The sequence below is a fragment of the Odocoileus virginianus genome, chromosome 9, assembly GCF_023699985.2.
Source record: "Odocoileus virginianus isolate 20LAN1187 ecotype Illinois chromosome 9, Ovbor_1.2, whole genome shotgun sequence".
Taxonomy (NCBI): domain Eukaryota; kingdom Metazoa; phylum Chordata; class Mammalia; order Artiodactyla; family Cervidae; genus Odocoileus; species Odocoileus virginianus.
Genome location: NC_069682.1, coordinates 20637691 through 20660697, shown reverse-complemented (window position 1 = coordinate 20660697; position 23007 = coordinate 20637691). Strand labels below are relative to the sequence as shown.

The window sequence follows — 23007 nt, the reverse complement described above, 5'->3', positions numbered from 1 at the left end:
GAGTCCTGTCCTTGCTTTCCATTGTCTCAAAGGGTATATTTCATAGTTCATACTATAAAGGTCAACTGGTCAATTTCTGGGATTCATTTCTCTTCTCATTAAAGCTATGTATACAAAGTCAGTAGTTTGGATTATACAGTCCTGTTTCACAATCAATTAGCCCTCAGCAAAAGCTAAGTCATCTGAAGATCACACTAGACACTTACCATGCATAGAATACATAAAATGTGTCAAAAATAGAAAGATGGGAAGACTTTTTTTTAAACCTCTTCAGAAGTTAACTGCTTGGGAATCAGCTACTCATAAAATAACTTAGAACAAGAAAAATCCAGAGACAAACAGAAGGACCAGATGTTACTAAAAACCCAGTTTAAAATCTTGGGCACCTCACACTTAAAAATACCCTTTGCAGAGCCAATTTACTCTTACTCTAGACATAATTCTAAAAAGATCAACTAAGCATATAACAGATTAGAAGTGGAAAATTAATTAGAAAGAGGAAGAAAAAGTAATATTTTGAGACATTTTGTTGGCAGCAAGAAGTAACAGCTGACAGCAAGAGAGAGAAAAATATGAGCAAGAAAGCGTGCGCTCCTGAGTGCTGGCCGGGCCTGGCTCCGAGAGCATGGGCAGAAAGGGTCGCCACACCCACACCCCGCCTTCTGACTCTGCTAGCGCACTCATCCACTGGCTGAATCAAAACTGTTATCACACCAGCTGAACTGCTTTTCTAGTTCCAATTATCAGTTTTATGAGCTTCCTTAGTCTCTTGATAAGAATCAAAGATCCTATTCTCTTTCAGGAAGGGTTCCTTCTGGCAAGGGCTTTATATTTATCCTTGTTAGCTTCAAATTTCTTGATGTAGTCTCCAAATCATCATACTTTCTCAATCACACACTCCACCCACTACACTAACAGCTCAAAATGCAAAGCAGCACAGTATAACTCATTTCCATAATGACTACCATCAGGAAGAGGATAAATCATCGTTAGCACAATTTCAAAGCAAGAAAGTATGGATTTTATAAAGATGGTAGGCAAAGGTAAAATTAATAATTAAAAAATTAGAAATACATTCATTATCCCGAATGACAAATTTCCCTCAATTTTCTGAATGTTTAAAAATTACCAGGTAGTTTTTTAAATTATTGTATTTATCTAAATAAGGAATTTCCAAGAAAGATTGAAAATTACTAATTTTTACCATCTAGGGTTTTGTGGTATATGAGAGCACCTAAACCACTCTACATTAAAATTCAAGTCATTACTGTCATTTTTAGCAGGTAACATGAGCTAGCAAAGACTCTACAAATGTCTGACACTGGCCAACATTTCTGAAATGATATTTACAAAGGTTACTGCTGGAAACTCTTGATAACTCTGCAGGAAATTTAGAGCAAAGAAACTCCCAACATTTCAGCTAAAACATTCTACAACTTTTAGAAGCAATAAGGAAGGAAGAGTGAGAGAGACAACCTACACTGATGGGGGAATATATAAATTGGTGCAGCCACTGTGGAGAAAAGTACAGATCTTTAAAAACCAAAAAGAGAGCTGTCATATGATTCAGCAATCCCACTCCTGGGCATGTATCTGGAGAAAACCCTAATTTGAAAAGATACATGCACCCCAATGTTCACAGCAGCACTATTTACAACAGCCAGGACATGGAAGCAATGTAAATGTCCATCAACAGATGAATGGACTACTACTCAGTCATAAAAAAAATTAAATAATGCCATTTGCAGAAACATGGATACATCTTGAGATTACCATACTAGATGAAATAAAGCTAGACAGAGAAAGACAAATGTCCTATGATATTGCTTATGTGTTAGTCTGCTCAGTCATGTTCAACTCTGTGGGACCCCACGGACTATAGCCCACCAGGCTCCTCTGTCCACAGAATTCTCCAGGCAAGAATACTGGAGTGGATACCACTGTCTTCCAGGGAATCCTTCTGACCCAGGGATCAAACCTGGCTCTCCTGCATTAGAGACAGATTCTTTACTGTCTGAGCCACAAGGGAATTGATATCACTTATATGTAGAATAAAAAACAAATGAACTTATATACAAAACAGAGATATACCCACAGACATAGAAATAAATTTATGGTTACCAGAGGAGAAAGGGGGAGGGGAGGGGGATAAACTAGGGTTAACATATACATATTACTATATATAAAATAGATTACCAACAAGGACACACTGTGTGGCCCAGGGAGCTTCACTCAGTATTTTGAAATAACCTATAAGAAGAAAGAATCTGAAAAAGATTATATATACACACACCACAATTGAATCATTACGCTGTATACCTAAAATTAACTCAACACTGTAAATCAACTATACTTCAATTACGAAAAAAAAAAAAAAAGTGCTACTTGTTTTTGGAAGGAAGTACACACCTTATGGTATTTCAATTCTATCCTGCCCTGGAAAGGAGAATGTCTACTGTGGGCAAATATGTTCTTGCACCTGTTGGCACTATAAAGTATGTAAGCTGTTAAACACTGGGGAGGCTGAGTGAAAGTATCCATAATACACAAGAACTCTGCACTGTTCCTGCAACTTTTCCATACACCTAAAATTATTTCAAAATAAAAAGCTAAAACAAAAAAGAATATGATTGCAAAAAACTGGTTACTTGGCTTTATAGTATTTTGATGAAGTAATCTATTCAAAATGTAAAAAGAGATGTTAGTCAAGATTCACTTCCAAATATATGATCTTGGGTTTTTTCCCTCCCCAAGATTAATAACTGAAGGAACCACTTATACACAAGATGTTATACTATACCTATTCCAAGATCCCAGTAACGGTCTTAGTAAGGGTAATAATTATTTTACAAGATGGACCCAAGGCAAAGTAAAGTAAAAGTAAACTTAATAATTACTGAGGTAAATCTAAGTCACACTGAAGCAAAATATGCTTAGGTATCCAAGAAGACCTGGGTTCAACCCTTGGGTCGTGAAGATCCCTTGGAGAAGGGAATGGTTGCAAAAGGGCAGATATGACCAAGTGACTTTCACTTTTTCACCCAACAAAGAGAATACACTTAGCAAATTTAGACTACTGTGCTAAGCATCTAGAAAGACATGCAAGCCACTACCAAGGTAGTATTTAAACTCAAAATCAAAGAAATTTAGTGTTTCCTACGGAGACTGACATACCCTTTTAGAATATTGACAAGGTTAAAATTACATTTCAGCTTGAAATTTCCTATTAATAGTTCACCTTTTATATTTCAAATGTCTGCTCATGACCACAGAGAAGTCTTTAAAAGAGTTGTAGAGTGAAGTGAATCTATCAAATTCCTAGGCACCTGGCTCATTCTAAAGGAGTTAGTTGTGGAGGGGGAAAATATCAGGCTAAACCTATTCAATTATCTGAATGTCAGACTTAAAAGTGGTTATTGATAGTTTTTTTTCCCCTCCCCAGTGTTGCTAATGGCAGAATGATAAAGTATTAAGAAGTAAAATTAACTTTGAAAGAGTAGTACCTATCAAAATTTCACCTTTGAAAAGTATCATAGCAATACATCATCTAGAGGTGAATATGAAACTTCATGCTTCAATCATATAGGAAGAGGTCACAGCAAGCATTTTTTAAATGCACAATTAACCTGTCAATAAACATTAAAGTCAAATGATTCAAACAAGCTCTAAAACACAGTAGCTTCCTCTTCAAACTTTCCAACTCTGATTCCTGATTTAAAATTGCATTCTTCCAAAATATCATCAGCTCACTAAACAGTATTATTTTAAAAACTCCTACTTCATGTATACTCTTACAGGGAAAAACTTTTCACTATCACTGTATCTGCCATAAGTCAACCTATCGCACCTTGCTTGGGTGGGGCACTAAAGCTCTGTCTTTAAGCTCCATTTGTAAAAATGGAGATATGAAATAGTAATTACCTCCCAAGAATATTATGAGAAATTAAGTTAATGTATGGAAGGGCTGAGAAGAATGCACGACACACAGTAAGCACTCAAATTTTACCATGCTATTTTAAAATTATTTTCCTAAGCTATTATGGCTTCCACCTTTTCCATTAACTTCATTAGAGAATATAAATTGCCAATTATATTCTGATATGAACATGGTTATATTTCAAAGAGCAAAACATTTCCCTGAGAAAAATTAGATAGTATTAATATTTCATTATGCAATGACATTTTAATCTATATATTTTATAATAACATAGCAATAACACAGCGATACTGCAAATATACTGTAAGAATTCAAATATTTTAATGACACTTTACACACAATTTGTTTGACTACAAAGGTTTCCATGAAAAATTAGAGAACAATGGAAAGTTTCATATGTTCTCTAACTTAATTCTAACTTTGTACTGTAAAATGTAGCCTGATAACAGACCCAATTCTGTGTCAGCTACCACTATTGGGTTTTAATACTCAGCGTGTGATGAGAGAAGAAACCAAGTGTGAACAACTTTCAGGTCCCATGAGTAGGCTGACTGTTAAAGCTGTCAGGTTCAATTGCATCATTCCACTTTATTCAATGCCCCAAACTGCTCCCTAATTGTTAGGAGCTTAACGTATTCAAAACCATTGTTTAGGCTAATGCTGAAATGCCCCACAATTGAGTTTCTACAAAGTCGTGGGAGGATTAAATTGTAGTTAAACCATCAATGAGCACTTATGATTGGACAACAGAACTGTACAAAATAACCACCAACTCTAAGCAGGTTTCTAACTGGTTAATATCTAATCAACATATCACTTATCTTTTGGAGGGAAAATTATTAAAGTCCCTAAAGAAGCTATTGAAATAATTTAAGAATGGAAAAGATCTCATTCAACAGCTGTATGTAAAATGACTAAAATTCATCTATCTATAGTAATATGAAATTGTAAGTTTTAAAAGAAAAGTTTAAACTATTTTTAGTAAAGAAAGTGCTTCTGTACAATTTTCTCCCTGGCAATCAGGCTGTTTCTATAACAGCTGAAATTCAAAATGTCCTATAACAACTGTAACATCAATGTAGTGACTATGAATTCCAAAGTACTTATGGTCTGCAAAGTACTTTTCTCACTTGAACTTCAAAATATACCTGTATTGCAGGTAGAATAGGCATTTAAAATATTCCATTTCATATATGAAAAAAAATTAAAACCCACAAATGTAAAAGATCTACCCACCACCACACTAGTAATAGTAATGTTCCAGGAACCTAGGATTTCTGACCCAACTTCTGCTATTTTGCATTGTGTCACACAAATAGACAGTAAAATTCCTAACAACATCTTTTTTCGACAGAGACTCATCATCTATGTCCCTTAACCTCTTCGTCATCCAATAGTAAGAAATGTTAGAAAGCACTTTTAAAACCTTCTCTGCTCAGAAAGATAACTCCTGTAAAATTTTAAGTCATGATGCAATTGTTTAAGACAGATGAAACTTTTATTCTGACCAATCAAGTCAGAGATCCCTCAAAGACAGGTGAATCTGCCTGGGAAACCAAAGCATTTTTCAAACAAAATCAAAGTGTCTTACCAGACATTATCCAAAAGGAACCAGAATTAGATCTACAATAACTCCCCAACACACACAATCACACCACATATACACATGAAAGTTACAGTCATTGAAGCAAAAGTCTCAAAGAAATCTGCAAAACATTATTTGCTAAGTTATACCTTTAAAATACTTCAATTTATCTGCATCTACTAAATATCACATAAATAAACCTTAAAAGTTGCATTATTTTAATTACTTTTAAACTGTATCATTTGTATAATAGTAACATAGAGGAAACAAGAAACCGTAATTATCTACCCAAAGACTGTATCAAAAAGCAAAACTCAGAATGCAAGATGTTAGAATACAATTATTTTCATTACATTATGCCTTTAATTCTACTAAAGTAATCCTTCAAACAAAAGCACCTGCATTTCTCCCAAAGACAAAACAGAATGAACATAGAACTGGGAAATAGTGGAATTTGAAAGGCAAAATGAAAAATTAATGGCACACCTACAGAAACTAATTTATATCTCCACCTTGATACAACAAGAGCAGAACACACATCATTAAAAACATCACATGGAAAAAGAAAACAAACAAACAAAAAAATCACACGGACAGCAGTTGTTTCTTCCAGTAAAGTTAAGAAACTATAACTATAATGTTATATACTGCTGATATCTGTGAAGGAATAATCACCCTAAAAACAAGTTTATCAAATAAAAGGATTTAACATCAAACAATATGAAACAAGGTTATCAAACATTTTTAAAGGTTTTTTTTTTTCCCCCCTTCAAATTAGGGGTGCTAAGCATTAGACTTTTTCTTCCAAAGTTTAAATAAGTGTCTCCTTTTTTCCCCATTAAAGGCACAAATCTAGTCTCAGTTTTTAATTTCTATTAGTTTTTTCTGATTTTATATTACTGACCACTTGCCTGGGAACAATCCTTAAGACATCAAACAAACCAAATAAGAGGCCTGCTTATCTTACTTAAAACCAAGGCCAGAAAGGTCAAGAATGACCTCCGGATTTTTATCCTACTGGCACCAAGACCATCACTAAAAATGACTACTTTCATAAAGTTTTTGGGAGGGAAAGTCAAAACACTGTTCAAATTTAACACCTCTATTCTCTGATTTTTATTTCTTTAAAATATTTGCTTGCTGCTGTGATGGTTTTCTCAATAACTGTGTAACAAGTCTTCTACAATTATATTTTACATACTAATAGTTTTAATTTACACACTTTAAAAGTGTGTAAGGACTACTCTCTTCACTTTTCAATCAACTACCTATAAAGAAACTCTAAATAAAAGGCTAAAATGGGGTTAATTAAACACACTGAATTGTATGATTTAAAAACATACAAGGCCTATATATAAACAGAAATAAACATGTTGTTTTGGAAACAAGATTAAATTACCAAGTGCATCACAATTTTAGGAGTTCTATCTAAATATTCAATTTATTCTAAATATTTCTGTATCCTTTCCTTTGCACATTGCCTAGAAAATTCACACTTTGTACATTCAAAACCAATACTATTGTCTCAGGCAGCTAAACTGAAGTAGTTTTGCATTCGATTCAACTCGGGGGTCAACCTGCCTCAGTTGCCTGGAGACTGATGGTTGCTAGAGCAGCACCAGCTAAGCCAGGCTAAATACGCTCCGGCGTGAAGGCGGAAAGCGTTTACTGCTGGAGAGAAACATAGATGCAGCTGTCTCAGCATGTAGCATGTGAGTCTCACTGGATGATCATATTTATAAGCTACGCATCTTACTGCAACAGGGAAAGAGGATAAACAGTGAAGATTTTAATTGGACTGAATCCTGGATTACTTGCAACTATGATTTCTTTGTTCTTCAGTTGAGTCATATGTTAAGTGGAATTTTCCCTCTAGCTATAAATTTCTCTTCACTACCACTTCCCCCACCCATCTCCCTAATGCCAACCCTCAAAACCACGAACATAATGAATGGGAAGAAATGAGATTTTTGCTTAATTCAGCCTGGAATTAACCAGAGAGTAATTAAAACAGACTTTTATAAAGAAAGGAAAGAAAAATGCACATTGAAAATGTTCATGTGAGACTCTTTCCAAGGATATAAAGCTATCAACAGCATATGGTTACACTTAATTAAAAGAAATAAAACTATTTATAAGAGCCATTCTCTCATTTATCCTTTCACCCTCTCTAACCCCAAACCCCTGTGATTATGCCTACCTCACCAAGGCTAGTAAAATGAGCTAGAGAAAAATTGAACTAGTCAAACCCCCTTGCTCAGGTTGAGAAGTTCACCAAATTGTCAAAGATAATACCACTAATCGTGCCATTGTTTTTGTGTGCTAAACTATTGTTTATTTCAATTCTTGACCTAATTAAAATGGTGACTCTTTGCACTTCACCATTACATACTTTAAAGATAACAATGCTATGCTTTGATGAACAGATTACAGAATACGCTGGAAAAGCATAGGTATACTATACTCTAAAGGCCCATACAATATTATAAATTATGCACACATACATAAAGCATGAATTAACAGCAACTTACAAACAACTACTTAACTAGTTGCTTATGATTAGACATTTGTCTTTGTTAGAATTTTCTCAAAACATTAAGACTATTAGAGGCTTTGGGCAAAGTGAAAATAAAAATAAAATTATAAGAGAAAGTCTATAAATAAAACAAATAGGAATTTTAAATTATCACCTTTGAAGAAATCTGAGGGTTGAGGATGGGGAATGAGGGGTGGACTGTGTGTGTGTGTGAGGGGTGGAGTGTGTGTGTGTGTGCGCGCGCACATGTGCATACATACACCCATGAGAAACTTTGCCCATTTACTGTCCTATATATATAATTCAAGACTGTGATTTCTCTGCTTTTGACTCTAGGTCTTAGAGCATTCCTAGGGCACCTATAAGTTCTAGATATAAAATGAAGAAAAAGATTAAACAGAAGCAAAATGACCAACACAGTCACCACCACTTACAATTTTATAAATATTCCTTCTTATCCACTAGGAAGAAACCATATAAGTATAAAGGACTTAAAAGAATCATTCATTCTCAATCCTTTATTTTTCTGTACTGTTTTTTAAAAAAAATTAGACTGTAGATATTCATATATTACTTCTGTGATTTTAAAATTATAAAAGGAATTTTTTAAACCACCTAAGTCCAAAATTGATTCCTACTTTGTAAGTCCTTAAGCCTCTTATCCTTACCCATCAGAGGGCAGACAAAACGAAACCACAATCACAGAAAACTAACCAAACTGATCACATGGACCACAACCTTGTCTAACTCAATGAAACTATGAGCCATGCCACGTAGAGCCACCCAAAACAGACAGATCACAGTAGAGACTTCTGACAAAACGTGGTCCACTGGAGAAGGGAATGGCAAAGCACTTTAGCATTCTTGCCTTAAGAACCCCATGAACAGTATGAAAAGGCAAAAAGATAGGACACTGAAAGATGAATTCCCCAGGTTGGTAGGTGACCAATGTGCTACTACTGGAGGAGAGTGGAGAAATAACTCCAGAAAGAATGAAGAAATGGAGCCAAAGCAAAAACAATGCCCAGTTGTGGATGTGACTGGTGATGGAAGTCAAATCCAATGTTGTAAAGAACAATATTGCATAGGAATCTGGGATATCAGGTCCATGAATCAAGGCAAATTAGAAGTGGTCAAATAGGAGATGGCAAGAGTGAATATCGACATTTTAGAAAGCAGTGAACTAAAATGGACTGGAATGGGCAAATTTAACTCAGATGACAATTATATCTACTACTGTGGGCAAGAATCCCTTAGAAGAAATGGAGTAGCCCTCATAATCAACAAAAAAGTCCACAATATAGTACTTCTGTGCCTTCTCAAATATGACAGAATGATCTGTCTTTCCAAGGCAAACCATTCAGTATCACAGTAATCCAAGTCTATGCCCCAATCACTAACGCTGAAGAAGCTGAAGTTGAACAGTCCTATGAAGACCTACAAGACCTTCTAGAACTAACACCCAAAAAAGATTTCTTTTTCATCATAGGGGACTGGAATGCAAAACTAGGAAGTCGAGAGATACCTGGAGTAACAGGCAGTTGGGAGTACAAAGTGAATGAAGCAGAGCAAAGGCTAACAGAATTCTGCCAAGAGAACGCACTAGTCAGCAAACACCCTCTTCCAACAACACAAAACACAACTCTACACATGGACATCAACAGATGGTCAATACTGAAATCATATTGATCATGTTCTTTGCAGCTGAAGATGGAGAAGCTCTTACACAGTCAGCAAAAAGAAGACCGGGAGCTGACTGTGGCTCAGATCATGGATTTCTTATTGCCAAATTCAGACTTAAAGTGAAGAGAGTAGGGAAAACCACTAGACCATTTAGCTATGACCTAAATCAAATCCCTTACGATTACACAGTGGAAGTGACAAATAGATTCAAGGGATTAGATCTGTTAAAGAGTGACTGAAGAACTATGGATGGAGGTTCGTAACACTGTATGGGAAGCAGTGAGCAAGACCCATCCCCAAGAAGAAATGCAAAAAGGCAAAATGTTGTCTGAGGAGGCATTGCAAATAGCTGAGAAAAGAAGAGAAGCTAAAGGCAAAGGAGAAAAGGAAAGATCTACCCATCTGAATGCAGAGTTCCAAAGAATATCAAAGAGAAATAAGAAAGCCTTCCTCAGTGATCAATGTAAAGAAATAGAGGAAAACAATAAAATGAGAAGGACTAAAGATTTGTTCAAGAAAATCAGAGACACCAAAGGAACATTTCATGCAAAGATGAGCACAATAAAGGACAGAAATGGCATGGACCTAACAGAAGCCGAAGATATTAAGAAGAGGTGGCAAGAATACACATAAGAAATCTATACAAAAAAGATCTTTATGACCCAGACAACCACGATGGTATGATCACTAACCTCAAGCCAGACATCCTGGAATGTGAAGTCAAGTGGGCCTTAGGAAGCATCACTACGAACAAAGCTAGTGGAGGTGATGAAATTTCAGTTGAGCTATTTCAAATCCGAACAGATGATGCTGTGAAAGTGCTGCACTCAATATGCCAACAAATTTGGAAAACTCAGCAGTGGCCACAGGACTGGAAAAGGTCAGTTTTCATTCCAATCCCAAAGAAAGGCAATGCCAAAGAAAGCGCAAACTACCACACAACTGCACTCATCTCACACGCTAGCAAAATAATGCTAGCATTACTTTCAAAATTTTCCAAGCCAGGCTTCAACAGTACATGAACCAAGAACTTCCAGATGTTAAAGCTGGATTTAGAAAAGGGAGAGGAACCAGAGATCAAATTGCCAACATCCATTGTATTATCAAAAAAGTGAGAGAGTTCCAGAAAAACATCTACTTCTGCTTTACTGAATACACCAAAGCCTTTGACTGTGTGGATCACAATAAACTGTGGAAAAGTCTTAAAAGAGATAGGAATACCAGACCACCTGTCTCCTGAGAAACCTGTATGCAGGTCAAGAGCCAACAGAAGCAGACATGGAACCACAATGGACTAGTTCGAAACTGGGAAAGAAGTACATCAAGGCTGTATACTGTCACCCTGCTTATTTAACATATATTCAGAGTACATCATGCAAAATGCCAGGCTGGATGAAGCACAAGCTGGAATCAAGATGGCAGTGAAAAATATCAATAACCTCAGATATGCAGATGATACCACCCTTATGACAGAAAGCAAAGAGGAACTAAAGAGCCTCTTGATGAAAGTGAAAAAGCTTGCTTGAAACTCAACATTAAAAAAATGAAGAACTTGGCATCTGGTCCCATCCCTTTGTGGCAAATAGATGGGCAAACAATGGAAACAGTGACAGATTTTTATTTTCTCGGCTCCAATATCACTGCAGATGGTGACTGAAGCCATGAAATTAAAAGATGCTTGCCCCTTAGAAGAAAAGCGACAGCCAACCTAGAGAACATGTTAAAAAGAAGAGATATTACTTTGCCGACAGAGGCCCATATAGTCAAAGGTATGGTTTTTCCAGTAGTCATGTATGAATGTGAGAGTTGGACTATAAAGAAAAGTTGAGTGAGAAGACCTGATGCTTTTGAACTGTCGTGTTGGAGAAGACTCTGGAGAGTCTGTTGGACTGCAAGGAGATCCAACCAGTCCATCCTAAAGGAAATCAGTCCTGAATATTCATTGCAAGGACTGATGCTGAAGCTGAAACTCCAAAATTTTGGCCACCTGATGGGAAGAACTGATTCATAGGAAAAGACCCTAATACTGGGAAAGATTGAAGGTATGAGGAGAAGGGGACAACAGAGGATTAGATGGTTGGATGACATCACCGACTTGATGGACGCAAGTCTGAGCAAGCCCTGGGAGTTGGGTGATGGACAGGGAGGCCTGGCAAGCTGCAGTCCCTGGGGTCGCAAAGAGTCGGACACGACTGAGCAGCTGAACTGAACCTGTAAGTCCTCTTTTCAAAAGAAAGAAGAAAAGCTCCCCCAAATTACTATTTCACATCATTAGGACAAAATCAGAAACGCAGAAATCTAAAAGAATTAGTTGGTGCCAACATCAGTTTGTGCTCTCATGAATATCAAGTAAAAATGTGTATTATTTCCACTCATGTCAATACAGGTTGAGACATTTTATAACTTCCTACAGGAAGTCCTATTTCATTTCTCTCTTACAATGAAACAGCTTCAAAAATAACAAAACGATCCACATTTCTTTGTAACACTGCAATAATTTACCTGAGTTGCAGCAACAGCAGAGGGTGCAGATGACCCAGCTGATGGGGAGAGAGCGCCCACTTGCTGTAAATGCCCAGAAGGTTGCTGAGGTAAATGAGAACTGGAGACAGGAGTACTCGATCCTGAGCCAGATACTACATTTGGAAATGATACTGCTACATCATTGCTGTTATAAATACCTAAAAAGGAAAAAAAGGTCTTATTTAAATATTTTATAACTTAGCAGTCGAATCTGTCACAGACACGCAGTATTAATCAATACGTTAGAGTACCCATATTTCCTCCTGATCCTTCCGACAATGATAAATCTTATTGGTTTATAAAAAAAAAAAAATTAATAAAAACTGACTTTTCATAAAGCACTTGTTTTAAAGACATTTTTTTACACATCAATGATGGTTTGTTAAGAGACAGAGATCACCTCAGGAGGTGCTTTGTAAAAATAATAATAAGGATTTTAGCAATTCCTAAAAGAAATGACATGTTTGTTAAACTGCAAAATGAAGAAATTAGAAACTATACAAAAATCACTTGGTAAACCTTTCAAAAATGCAGATAGTTAGGACCCAGAACTCATGAATTGAGAAGGTCTGAAATGGCAGGAGACTCTTTCTTGGGAAGAACATCCAGAGTACAGTGCAGAAAATAAAATGGAACAAGAGCAGACATTCCAAGAACAGTAAAATGCCTGATGCCACTGGTGGATAACCACTCAGTGAAAATAAAGAGTACCAGTGGATTCTGTAGACATTTGAGACGTAAATAAACAGGACTTTATGACTGACTGGATGGAATATCTAAGTAGGAGTCAGGGTGGCCAGGGACGTGGAATACTAGGTGTTGGATGCATTCACTTCAGAGAACACAGGAAAAGACTATAAAGACCTGAAAGTATTTTCAGTGGCACCACAGGGGTAAAAGCCAGAAAGAGAGCACAGAAGCAATCCAGTCTAGAAAAGTGGATGGGAAGAGGAGAGAGAGAGAAAATGCACAAAAGTTAAGAGGAAACAAAGAGTTACTTTAAAAAGTGCTCTGTGGGTTTCTTTTTAACAGATGGGAGTTCATGTTCTTATACTGATGACCGGAGTCCAAAGAGAGGCTCCGATAAAGGCTGAGAGACAGGAATCTCTACAAACCAGTGGGCTCTCAATCAGGGGTGATTTTGCTCCACAGGAGACTTGACAATGTCTGGAGACACTTTTGGTTGTCAAAACCAGGAGGCGCTACTGGCATCTGGTAGGTGTGTACACACAGAATGGTGTGTGCGGGCTCAGTCATTCACGACTCTCTGCAACTGCATGGACTGTAAGCCCACCAGGCTCCTCTGTCCATGGCTTTTTTCAGGCAAGAATACTGGAGAAGGTAGGCATTTCCTCCTCTAGGGGTAGTTGCCAGGGGATGCTGCTAAACATCTCACAATGAACTAGACAGCTCCTCACAACTAAGAATTATCTGGCCCCTGGAGTCAACAGCAAAAGAAGCTGAGAAATCTTGTAATAAACCAGGGCTCCTAGGAGGCTGGGAGGGAATAAGACCCTAAGAACCTAACACAGAGGAGAAGGCAGGGAAAAAAAGAATCTCAGCAGGCTGTATTAAAAACAAAAAACAAAACAGTGCGAAAACACAGCCCTTGAAGGCAATAATTAGTTATCTATAATGACAGTACAACTTACTTTGTTTCTAAAGAATATAAATACTATTAATTCATAATATATAAAAGTACCTATAATCTTCAAACAAGGGGAATAAAAAAATTGGGACATTTTTAAAGGTCTTACAACTATAATTGAGGCTCCTAAGATCCTTTTTATATCTACTATTTTTCCATAAAAGAAAAAAAAAAAGATAATTTATTCACTCAACAAACGCATTCATTTCCACAAACATCTGAGAGCTCACTGTTTACCAGACGTTATTCTAAGCCCTAGAGATACAAAGCCATTCAAGATATATGGTCTCTGCCTTCAAAAAGCTTAGCAGAAAAAAGAGACAATTACAAAAGACTGTGAAGAGCACTATGATAGAGACATCCTCTGGAGGCTGGGAGTGCATAAAGAGGGGTATCTGACTCAGACCTGGAGGGAGAGACTGTGGGTGAGAACAGTACCTTTAAAGCTCATTCCTAAGGAAGCTTCAGGACAGAGGAGAAGGGCAGTCTGAGGAAGAAACATGCCACAGAGAGCCGAGTAGGTTCCAAGAGCTTATATGTGCCACTCATGCAGCTTAAGCAGAAATGAGGCTAAAAAATAAGCAGGCATCAAGAACAGTAAAAATTAATGTGTTAAAAATTTAGAGACAATAGGAAGCCACTGAAGGACTGTAAGCAGAAGTTTGGTGTGATCAGATCTGTGTTTCAGCAAAACATAAACCATGGGCACAAAGCTGAGAACAGCCCGGGAAAGAGGTTTAAATAGAGATTGAGAAAGCTCTTAAGGGCTGCTACAGTAATACTGATGAGCAAAAATATTATTTTTTAAAAAAACTTAAAGCAACAGCAGCAAAGAGCCATTACAAAAATAACATTCACAGGACTGGAAACTAATTAGATTTGAAGAATAAAAAAAAGAGGAGAGAGTCAAGAATGACTCTTAAGCACCAGTAAGTGGGTGTGAGAGTGGTAAATACCATTCACTGAAGCAGGAACAGCAACTGAGAGCACCCAGCACTTGTTACTACTATAGGTCACTGTGCTAGCACAACAGACCAATGAAGTACTATTACTCCCATTTTACATATGAGCAAACAAGTTTAAGGAACTGAACTAACCCGTTTAGTGACCTAGTCAATGGCGGAACTAAGAGTCAAACTCATACAGCCATCAGACTTTACAACTGAAACCACTTTCAAAGTACATGTTTGAGGTTCAGGTTGAACATCACAGTCTTTGAGATGCCTGTGGGACACAAAACTCCTAGATGGTCTAGAAGAGAATGTGGGGAGTCTGAAGCTTAGCAGAAAAATCAGGTCTAGAGACACAAGGATGTCAGAAGGATGTCAGGTCTAGAGATACAGGAATCAGAAGGATGACAAAGATAGAATAAGTAAACGTGAAAACTCAAAAAGGCTTTCTTTTGGCCTGCTAACTATAGTTCATATTTAGACACATAGAAACTTCACATTAAAAAACCTAGATTTCTATTATCTTCTGAAAAACCTGAAGTTCTGTTCACACTGTTATTGTATTCTGAAATAGCAACAAGCCACTGGAGCTCTGGACGGGGCACTGATTCTTTAATCCACCTAAGCCTCTCCATTCATTATTCATCACCTTTTCCTCACTCATTTATGTCATTTACCTGACTCCGTTAAGTAACTGGTAACAACAACCTGTGATATGCAAACTGGTCAAAGGGAAGGAATGGAAAAATGAGATCACCCAGAGAAGTTCTCAGTGTGATCAAGAAAACAAGATTAAAGACAGGACCCTAGGGAACGTTACCATTTAAAGGGTCATTTTAACGTCCAACAAATATTGAGGTACTTATTATTTAAAAAGGCACTGAAGACAGCAAAGAGAACAAAGGAATTCTTCCTTCCAAGAACTCAGTCTCACAGCAGGGCTAGTAAGTGCTCATCAGCCACTAGATACAGGAGGGAAACACTCAGTACCAGAAGAAGGTCACATCAGATGAAGAAGTTCAGAGGAACCGAGTGGGGTAGAAGAGTTCCAAAGAGAAGTACTTGAACTCAAAATTTAAGTTTTAGGGTAAAAATACCTTAAAAGGTAGAGTGCTTTTTTTTTTTTTTTTTTTTGCCATCTTGTGGAGCATCCGTGCTGCAGTGCTTTTAATTTAAAGAAGCAGGGGTATTTACATTAAAAAAAACACATGTAGTTTTAAACAGCACATATAAAACAAAATGGGGCTTCTCAGGTGGTGTGAGTGGTAAAGAACCCTCCTACCAATGCAGGAAACCTAAGAGATGCAGCCTCGATCCCTGGGTTGGGAAGATCCCCTGAAGAAGGAAGTATCAGCCCACCCGGGTATTCTTGGCTGGAGAATCCCATGGAGAGTACTTTTTTTAAATATCAAAAATCATATTATACATGGAATCTCCAGTTACCAAATCTAAAAGACAAAAGTGAGCTGGAGGCAGAAGGCTGAAATCACAAGAGCACAAGTTTTCGCCTGAGACAAAAGTATGGGCTCTCCCAACCATGTGATCTCAACTTTCTGAGCCTCCATAGTGTTCTTTTCTATAAAACCAAGATCATAGCTACCTTAAAGGTTTTTTTTGAGAATATCCATGTAAAGTCTCTAACAATGCCCAAAACACAGTTAACTTTAAGTCAGGAAAGTATTGTATTTTAATTGTCAAGTCCTCTAAAGTCCCTGTTGTTATTGCTTAGTTGCATTTGACTCTTACAATTCCTTGGATTGTAGCCCACCAAGCTCCTCCATGGGCTTTCCCAAGCCAGAATCCTGGAATGGGTTGCCATTTCCTTCTCCAGGGGATCTTCCTATCCCAGGGATTGAAACCATGCCTCTTGCATTGGCAGGCAGATTCTTTACCACTGAGCCACCATGGAAGCCCCAGATGTCCCCACTACACTTTGAAAACTGCAAATACCATTATCACTGCAATGATATATCATCGAAGTATAATACCAAAAAGCAAAACTGTGGTGTTTGAGGACCTTCAATCTCTAAACTTAAGTCTGTTTTTATACTGCATTAGTATGTACTTGGAGAAGGCAATGGCACCCCCCTCCAGTACTCTTGCCTGGAGAATCCCATGGACAGAGGAGCCTGGTAGGCTGCAGTCCATGGGGTCGCACAGAGTCATGGGGTCGCACAGAGTCAGACACAAGTGAAGCGACTTAGCGGCAGCAGCATGTACTTAAATGGGAAACTGCACAGCTAAACACGCAGCAATCACACTTTGAAACTAGTGCTCAGGTTACTGCAATAAAATGGAACAAATCAAAATTTTCCTTTCTTATCAAATCAGGAAAGCATGGAATTCTGAATCGTTTTTTGAAAATGAAGCTCACTTGCTCACCTCAACTCTCTCATACATCAGGTATTATGTATGGTTCAACATATTCACTAAGACCTCTAGATCTTTTTTCAGAAAGCAAATGATCTTCTTTAGATTGTTCTGTACTTGTTTTCTGTTTAACGTCCCTCTATTTCCATCTTATACAAGCTATATGCTATTTTAATCCAAATCAAGGTGACATTCATCAAACTAAACAGACCTGAATCCAGCAATGCAAAACTCTAGGAAAATACCCTGAAATTCACCTGTTCAAGATAGAGTAGAAACAAAGATGCAGAATGACAGAGACAGTGGCAGTAACATACTGATTCATTTATCCATCCAAGAAATATTTATTTCATATGTGCTAAAATATAGCCACTATGCTAGCAGCAGGGAATAGAGCAGGGAACAAGACAGAAAAGATCTCTGCTCTCCAAGAATATACAAACTAATCAGGGGGGCAGACATTAAAACAAACACATGACTATAAACTGTGCCAAGTGCTCTGATGGAAGAGAAAAGGGTGCCATGAGAGTGAAAAATTAAAAAGCAGAAAAAATTGGTCTGAAGAAATGATATACCAAGACCTAAAGGCTAGGCAGATACTTGTTAACCAAACAAAGAGTGAAGGAGAAAAGCTTGTTCAAAAGACAACACATACTCATTATTAATCATTTTAAATAAATGTGAAAGGAAAAAAAACTATTTTTATATATTTTAAAAACATTAATTTATATATTTAATATATTAATATAATATACTATAATGTATATTATAATATAATGAAATATAAATATTTTAATGTTAAATATATTAATGTATATATTTAATTTGTATAATTATATGTTAATATAATTTAAGTGTATAATTTGTATGTTTAATATATTTATATATTTAAAAATATTTTTATATATTTTCAAACTTTTTAGTGCATAGCTTATGGTTTTGCTGTATACAGCTGCCTATATACTGGATAAAGAATTTTAATGCTTTTATTAACTTACCATACACAATATTTCATTATAAAATATTTCAAAATGTTTTATATCATTTTGATATCAATTGAATATTGCAGAGTCGACCTGATTTTACAATATTCCACAAATATTTATGTGCCTTATATGATCAGATGCAGTATGTGCTGCTAAACACACTACAAAAAAAGAAATCAGATACTATTCTTACACTCATGGAGCTTACAGTGAAGGATCCACACATTAAATAACCACACAACTATTAGTGCTATGATAAAAAAGTAGAATGTGCTATGACAGAATATGAAGGGTAATTTAACTAAGATTCACAGTACAAAAAGAAAAGAAAAAAAGGATCAGCAGTAAAGAGCAGAAATCCTTAGGGGTGGTCTTTATTTTTACTTGCCTAGAATTCACTCCCATTTCTTTTTCAAACAGCACCCTATTTTCCATCAGGTATATATTCCTGGCCAGGGATGAATATGTGATCTAACCTGAAGTGGAGCATTTCTGCTGGGAACTTACACCTTGAACACATGCGCACCAGGGCAGAGAATGGTCAGACCTAAGTTAGTCTAATACTAATAATACTCATAGTCTAGTAAGTTCTTGTTCACCTGGCCCTGGAAACTACCGTTTCTCTACTCCCAAAGGTTTAGGATGAGGTTTTTCTACTAATTCTCTGTGTGGTATAATAAGCAAACAAACAAGATACTCAAAAATGAAGCTAGAATCCAGCCCTAGAACAAGCTCAGGTAGAACTCCGCAGGCAATAAATGACTTGCCAAAATCATAGTAATGGAAAACTATTAAAGCATTTTAACCTAGAGAGTAACAAGATCAGAATAATATTTTTTAAAGATCACTTTGAATATAATGTGAACAGTGCCTTAAAAGACAATAGAAGGGGACTTGCCTGGTGGCACAGTGGATAAAAATCTGCTTGCCAACGCAGGGCACATCAGTTCAAAGCCTGGTCCAAGAATTCCAAGTGCTGCGGACAAACTGAATCCGTGTACCACAACTACTGAGGCCACGTTCTGTGTGCCTGGAGCTCATGCTCCGCAACAACAAAGGCCACTGCAATGAGAAGCCTGCACACCACAATAAAAAGCAGCCCCCATTCACTGCAACGAGAGAAAGCCCACACAAAGCAACAAAGACTCAACACAGTAAAAAATAATTGATATTTTAAAAAAAAAGACAACAGAAGAGTGGAATCAGGGAGCTAACTTTAGTTACTGCAATATTTGAGACAAAATATTTTATTTAGCTTAAATTTGGTGAGAATTATGGAATGAGCGAAGCAGAGTCTCAGGACTGAGCCCCAAGGAATTTCAACACCAAATCAGGATGAAAGGAAAGCTGCAAGAAAACTAAAAACAAATGGTCAAAACAGTAGGACAACCAAGCTAAGGCAAGAAGAAGAGAAGAGGAAGTGATGGAAGATGATCATGAAAAAAGAAAACTGAAAATACCCATCTGAACTAGGCAATGTGAAAGCTATTTCTGAACTAAGTGGAGTAGTAGTTGCAGAAGCCAGTATGAAGTGGGTTAAAAAAACAAGTCAATCAATCAATGGGGGAATTAGTTTCTGTCAATGAGGGAGACCAGACAATGTAAAAATCTTCCTTATTAAAATTACCTAAAAATGAATAGTTGAGCCTGTAAGAAAGAAAGAAAAAACCTTAGGGGCCAAAATGAAGAGGAAAAGCTTTAACAGCTGCCCTAGAGCAGCCTCTGTCAGAAACCTAGGAGCTTGGCTTTAATGCTCACAAGGAAAAGAGATAAACCCTGGGTCTCCAATAGAGGAAAAGCTGAAATTGGTAAGACCTCGTTCATATAGTTTAGACTTTCCAAGGGCTAGACTTTGAGGGGAAGGTTAAGTCATTCCTTCCCAACTCCACCCCAAAAGACTCTCACAAAACACAAAACCCCAAAATCACAGCATACACAGGGAGAAAAAGAAGTTTGTCCAATTTGATCTCAGCTTTGAATAAAGGATGGAAAATCTGCCTTGAGATTCAAATAGGTGACAGCCTTGCCTTCAAATAGGTTTGGGGGTTTGAATTTACACCATGTTCCTGGTCTGGTAAATCCCAAACATTAAATTAACATAAGAAGGGGTTAAGCAGTCTTGTCACTCTCTGAAGGGATATATCCTCAACTCAGACTAAAAAATGAGTTTGCAATCCAAAATTAGAAAACAAGGAAAGAACAATCCTCTTTCTCACAAGTTAGCATACATAAACATTAAGATGTGACTGTCTTCTAAGAACATTAGAAAATAGAAACAGCAAATAAGGATTAGGACACAAAGATTTCAAATGATTAAGAACCTAAGAAAAGGAATAAAAAATAAGAGAAAGAACAACATTCTATAAGAACCTGGGATAACCCTGCTGTTGTAAGCAGAATTCTAAAGATGTTTCCCAAGTCCCCCCTCTCCTGGTTATTCAACCGAACACTAATCTAGGAACTGTTCTGAAGACACCTGGCAGATTGAATTAAGGTACTGATCAACTGAACTTAAAATTATCTGGATATAAGGATAGGCCCAGTGTAATCAAATGAGCCCTTAAAAATCGGAGGGCAGGATAGCCAGTGGGAGATGTAGAAGAGAAAGCAAGAGAAATGCAGCAGAAGGGAAAGTCAAAAAATATTCTAAATATGAAAAGGACTCAAACCATCACCTAGGAGCACATGTGCAAGAATGAGCAAGAAGCTTCTAGGAGCTAAGGGAGGCCTTCAACTGACCAGTATCAGGCAGTGAGGAAGCATTAAAAGAACACTGGAGACCTACCAGAAGGACATGGAGCCAGCTTAAGGGGCTCCTAATGGCTAATTGTGAACAATCTGAGCATCACAACAAATGGATTAAAATCCATACAAATCTGTTAAGTCCACAGTGAAACAGACTGAAAGTCTGATGAGGAATGAACTATTTAATTTACAGTCTTTCATTCTGTTCCACAAATTACTAATTACAATGGGGGGAAAAACCTTTCACTGGAAAAGTCTCATAATATGTCATCTGACAAAATGCAATGGAAATATCACTTTAAAAATATATAACCTGAACCTTATAATTTAAAAAACTCAGGTAACATCTAAAGACTGGACAGCCAGGCAAGTACCTAGATGCTAGTAATATGGCAATGTCAATTTACTATTCATGATAGCTGTACCGTAATTTTATAGAATATCCCTATTTGTAAGAAATACTCAGGTATTCATGGCTGATGGGAGTACTATGACTGTAACTTACTCTCAAATGGTTGAGGAAAACAAAGTCCTCTATACTATAATTACAATTTTTCTGTAAGTTTGAGATTCTTTCAAAATAAAGTTATTTTTAGACGTGAGAAAAGAGCTAACGTTCTTAAAAACAAGAAAGAAAAACCAGACCAAGTCCATTAAAAAAGAAAAACCCACAAAGAATTCCTAAAATTTAAAAACACATTCACTAAATAGAAACAATAGACTAAAGAAATTATGAGTGAACAAAAAGCACTAAAGAAATTAAATAGATATAGCACACAGAGATTAACAAGTGGAGATTATAAAAGAGAAGGTAAGGAATATGAAAGACAGGTGAAAATCTTAAAAAAAAGTCCTCAAGAATAGAAAGAATAGGAAGAGTAATAATTTGAGATATAATGGCTACAGCTGGGTCCAGAACTGAAAACAGACATAAATTCTCTCAATGAAGAAGCACAGAAGATCTTAAACAGGGATGTGCACGGGAAACAGTCTGAAGCTTAGGCACACAAACAGGAATGGGATTAAAAGAGAGTCTGGGGTGTTTCTTCAAGAGGAAAGACTAGAGCATGGTTAGACATAGATGGTCAAAGATAAGTGACAGTGAAAGAGAGGGTAAAGAAACTACAATGACAAGGTCTCTGAGAGGGCATAAAAAGGATAGATGAGATCCAGATCACAAGGACTGGCCCTTGACTGTAGGATGGACTGGAGGGAAAGAAAAGAAGATGGATACAAATCAAGCAGGGCTGCAGAACTGGGTGTTGAGAGATCAAGGTTTTCCTGGGAATAAAAGATAAAGACACCTAATACAGTGGGGACAGGGAAAGGGGAGAAAGAGTTAAAATATCACGGCAAAAATTGAGAGCTTCCTAGAGATGTGTACTAATGCTGCCAAGTAATGTAATACTATCAGGAACCTAAACACTTAGCTCAGATGAATATAAAAATATAGGTGGTCAGTAGGAGAGTACTTAACTAAGACGAGATAAGACACACCTAAACTGGTATCAATCATAAGCCTAGGTGAGAAACATCATGAAGTTCATCACACTGAGATTTATTTTTTAATTTCTTTACCTTAACGAAAAGGAAGGTATAGTGGGGAAAAAAATTGTCCAGTAAAATGAAGAGCATAATCTTATTAGATGCGGCAGTTGTTAAAACAATTATTCATTCTTCATTAAATACTTTTTGTAACTTAAATAAAAACATAAAAGTAATGCCAACATTCAATTTTAGAAAGTGAAGACAAGGAAAAAACTACTCTCAAATCTTTAACATAGTTACTATGATAATTTTGTCTAATATTTTATTCTCTATATTTCTGACTCTTCCAACTAGAATCTGAGCACCACAAAAACAAGAATCATAAGAAATTGACAGTCTTTTACCATACAGACATTACTTATGCATAATAATACATAACTTGTTCTGGGTTTGGTGTCTGGGAAAATATATCCTGGATATATTTTCAAGTTACTATAAACTTCCTAAATAAAACTCGATAATCAAATCTAGGTGATATTGTAAGAAATATGAATAT

General features: G+C 36.7%; 1 protein-coding gene across 11 annotated transcripts in view; it reads right to left on the bottom strand.

Annotated features, from left to right (window-relative positions):
• The window catches only part of MLLT10 (MLLT10 histone lysine methyltransferase DOT1L cofactor), a 214507-nt gene that overhangs the window by 18515 nt on the left and 172985 nt on the right, over positions 1 to 23007 (bottom strand). For all 11 annotated transcript variants that reach the window (XR_011489384.1, XR_011489385.1, XM_070472048.1 and 8 more), the window contains one exon: positions 12244 to 12422. Coding sequence is in view for 9 of the 11 variants with exons in the window: in XM_070472048.1 (XP_070328149.1) it covers positions 12244 to 12422 (179 nt within the window). In the remaining 2 variants the exon portion in view is untranslated. The remainder of the gene's footprint in view (positions 1 to 12243; positions 12423 to 23007) is intronic.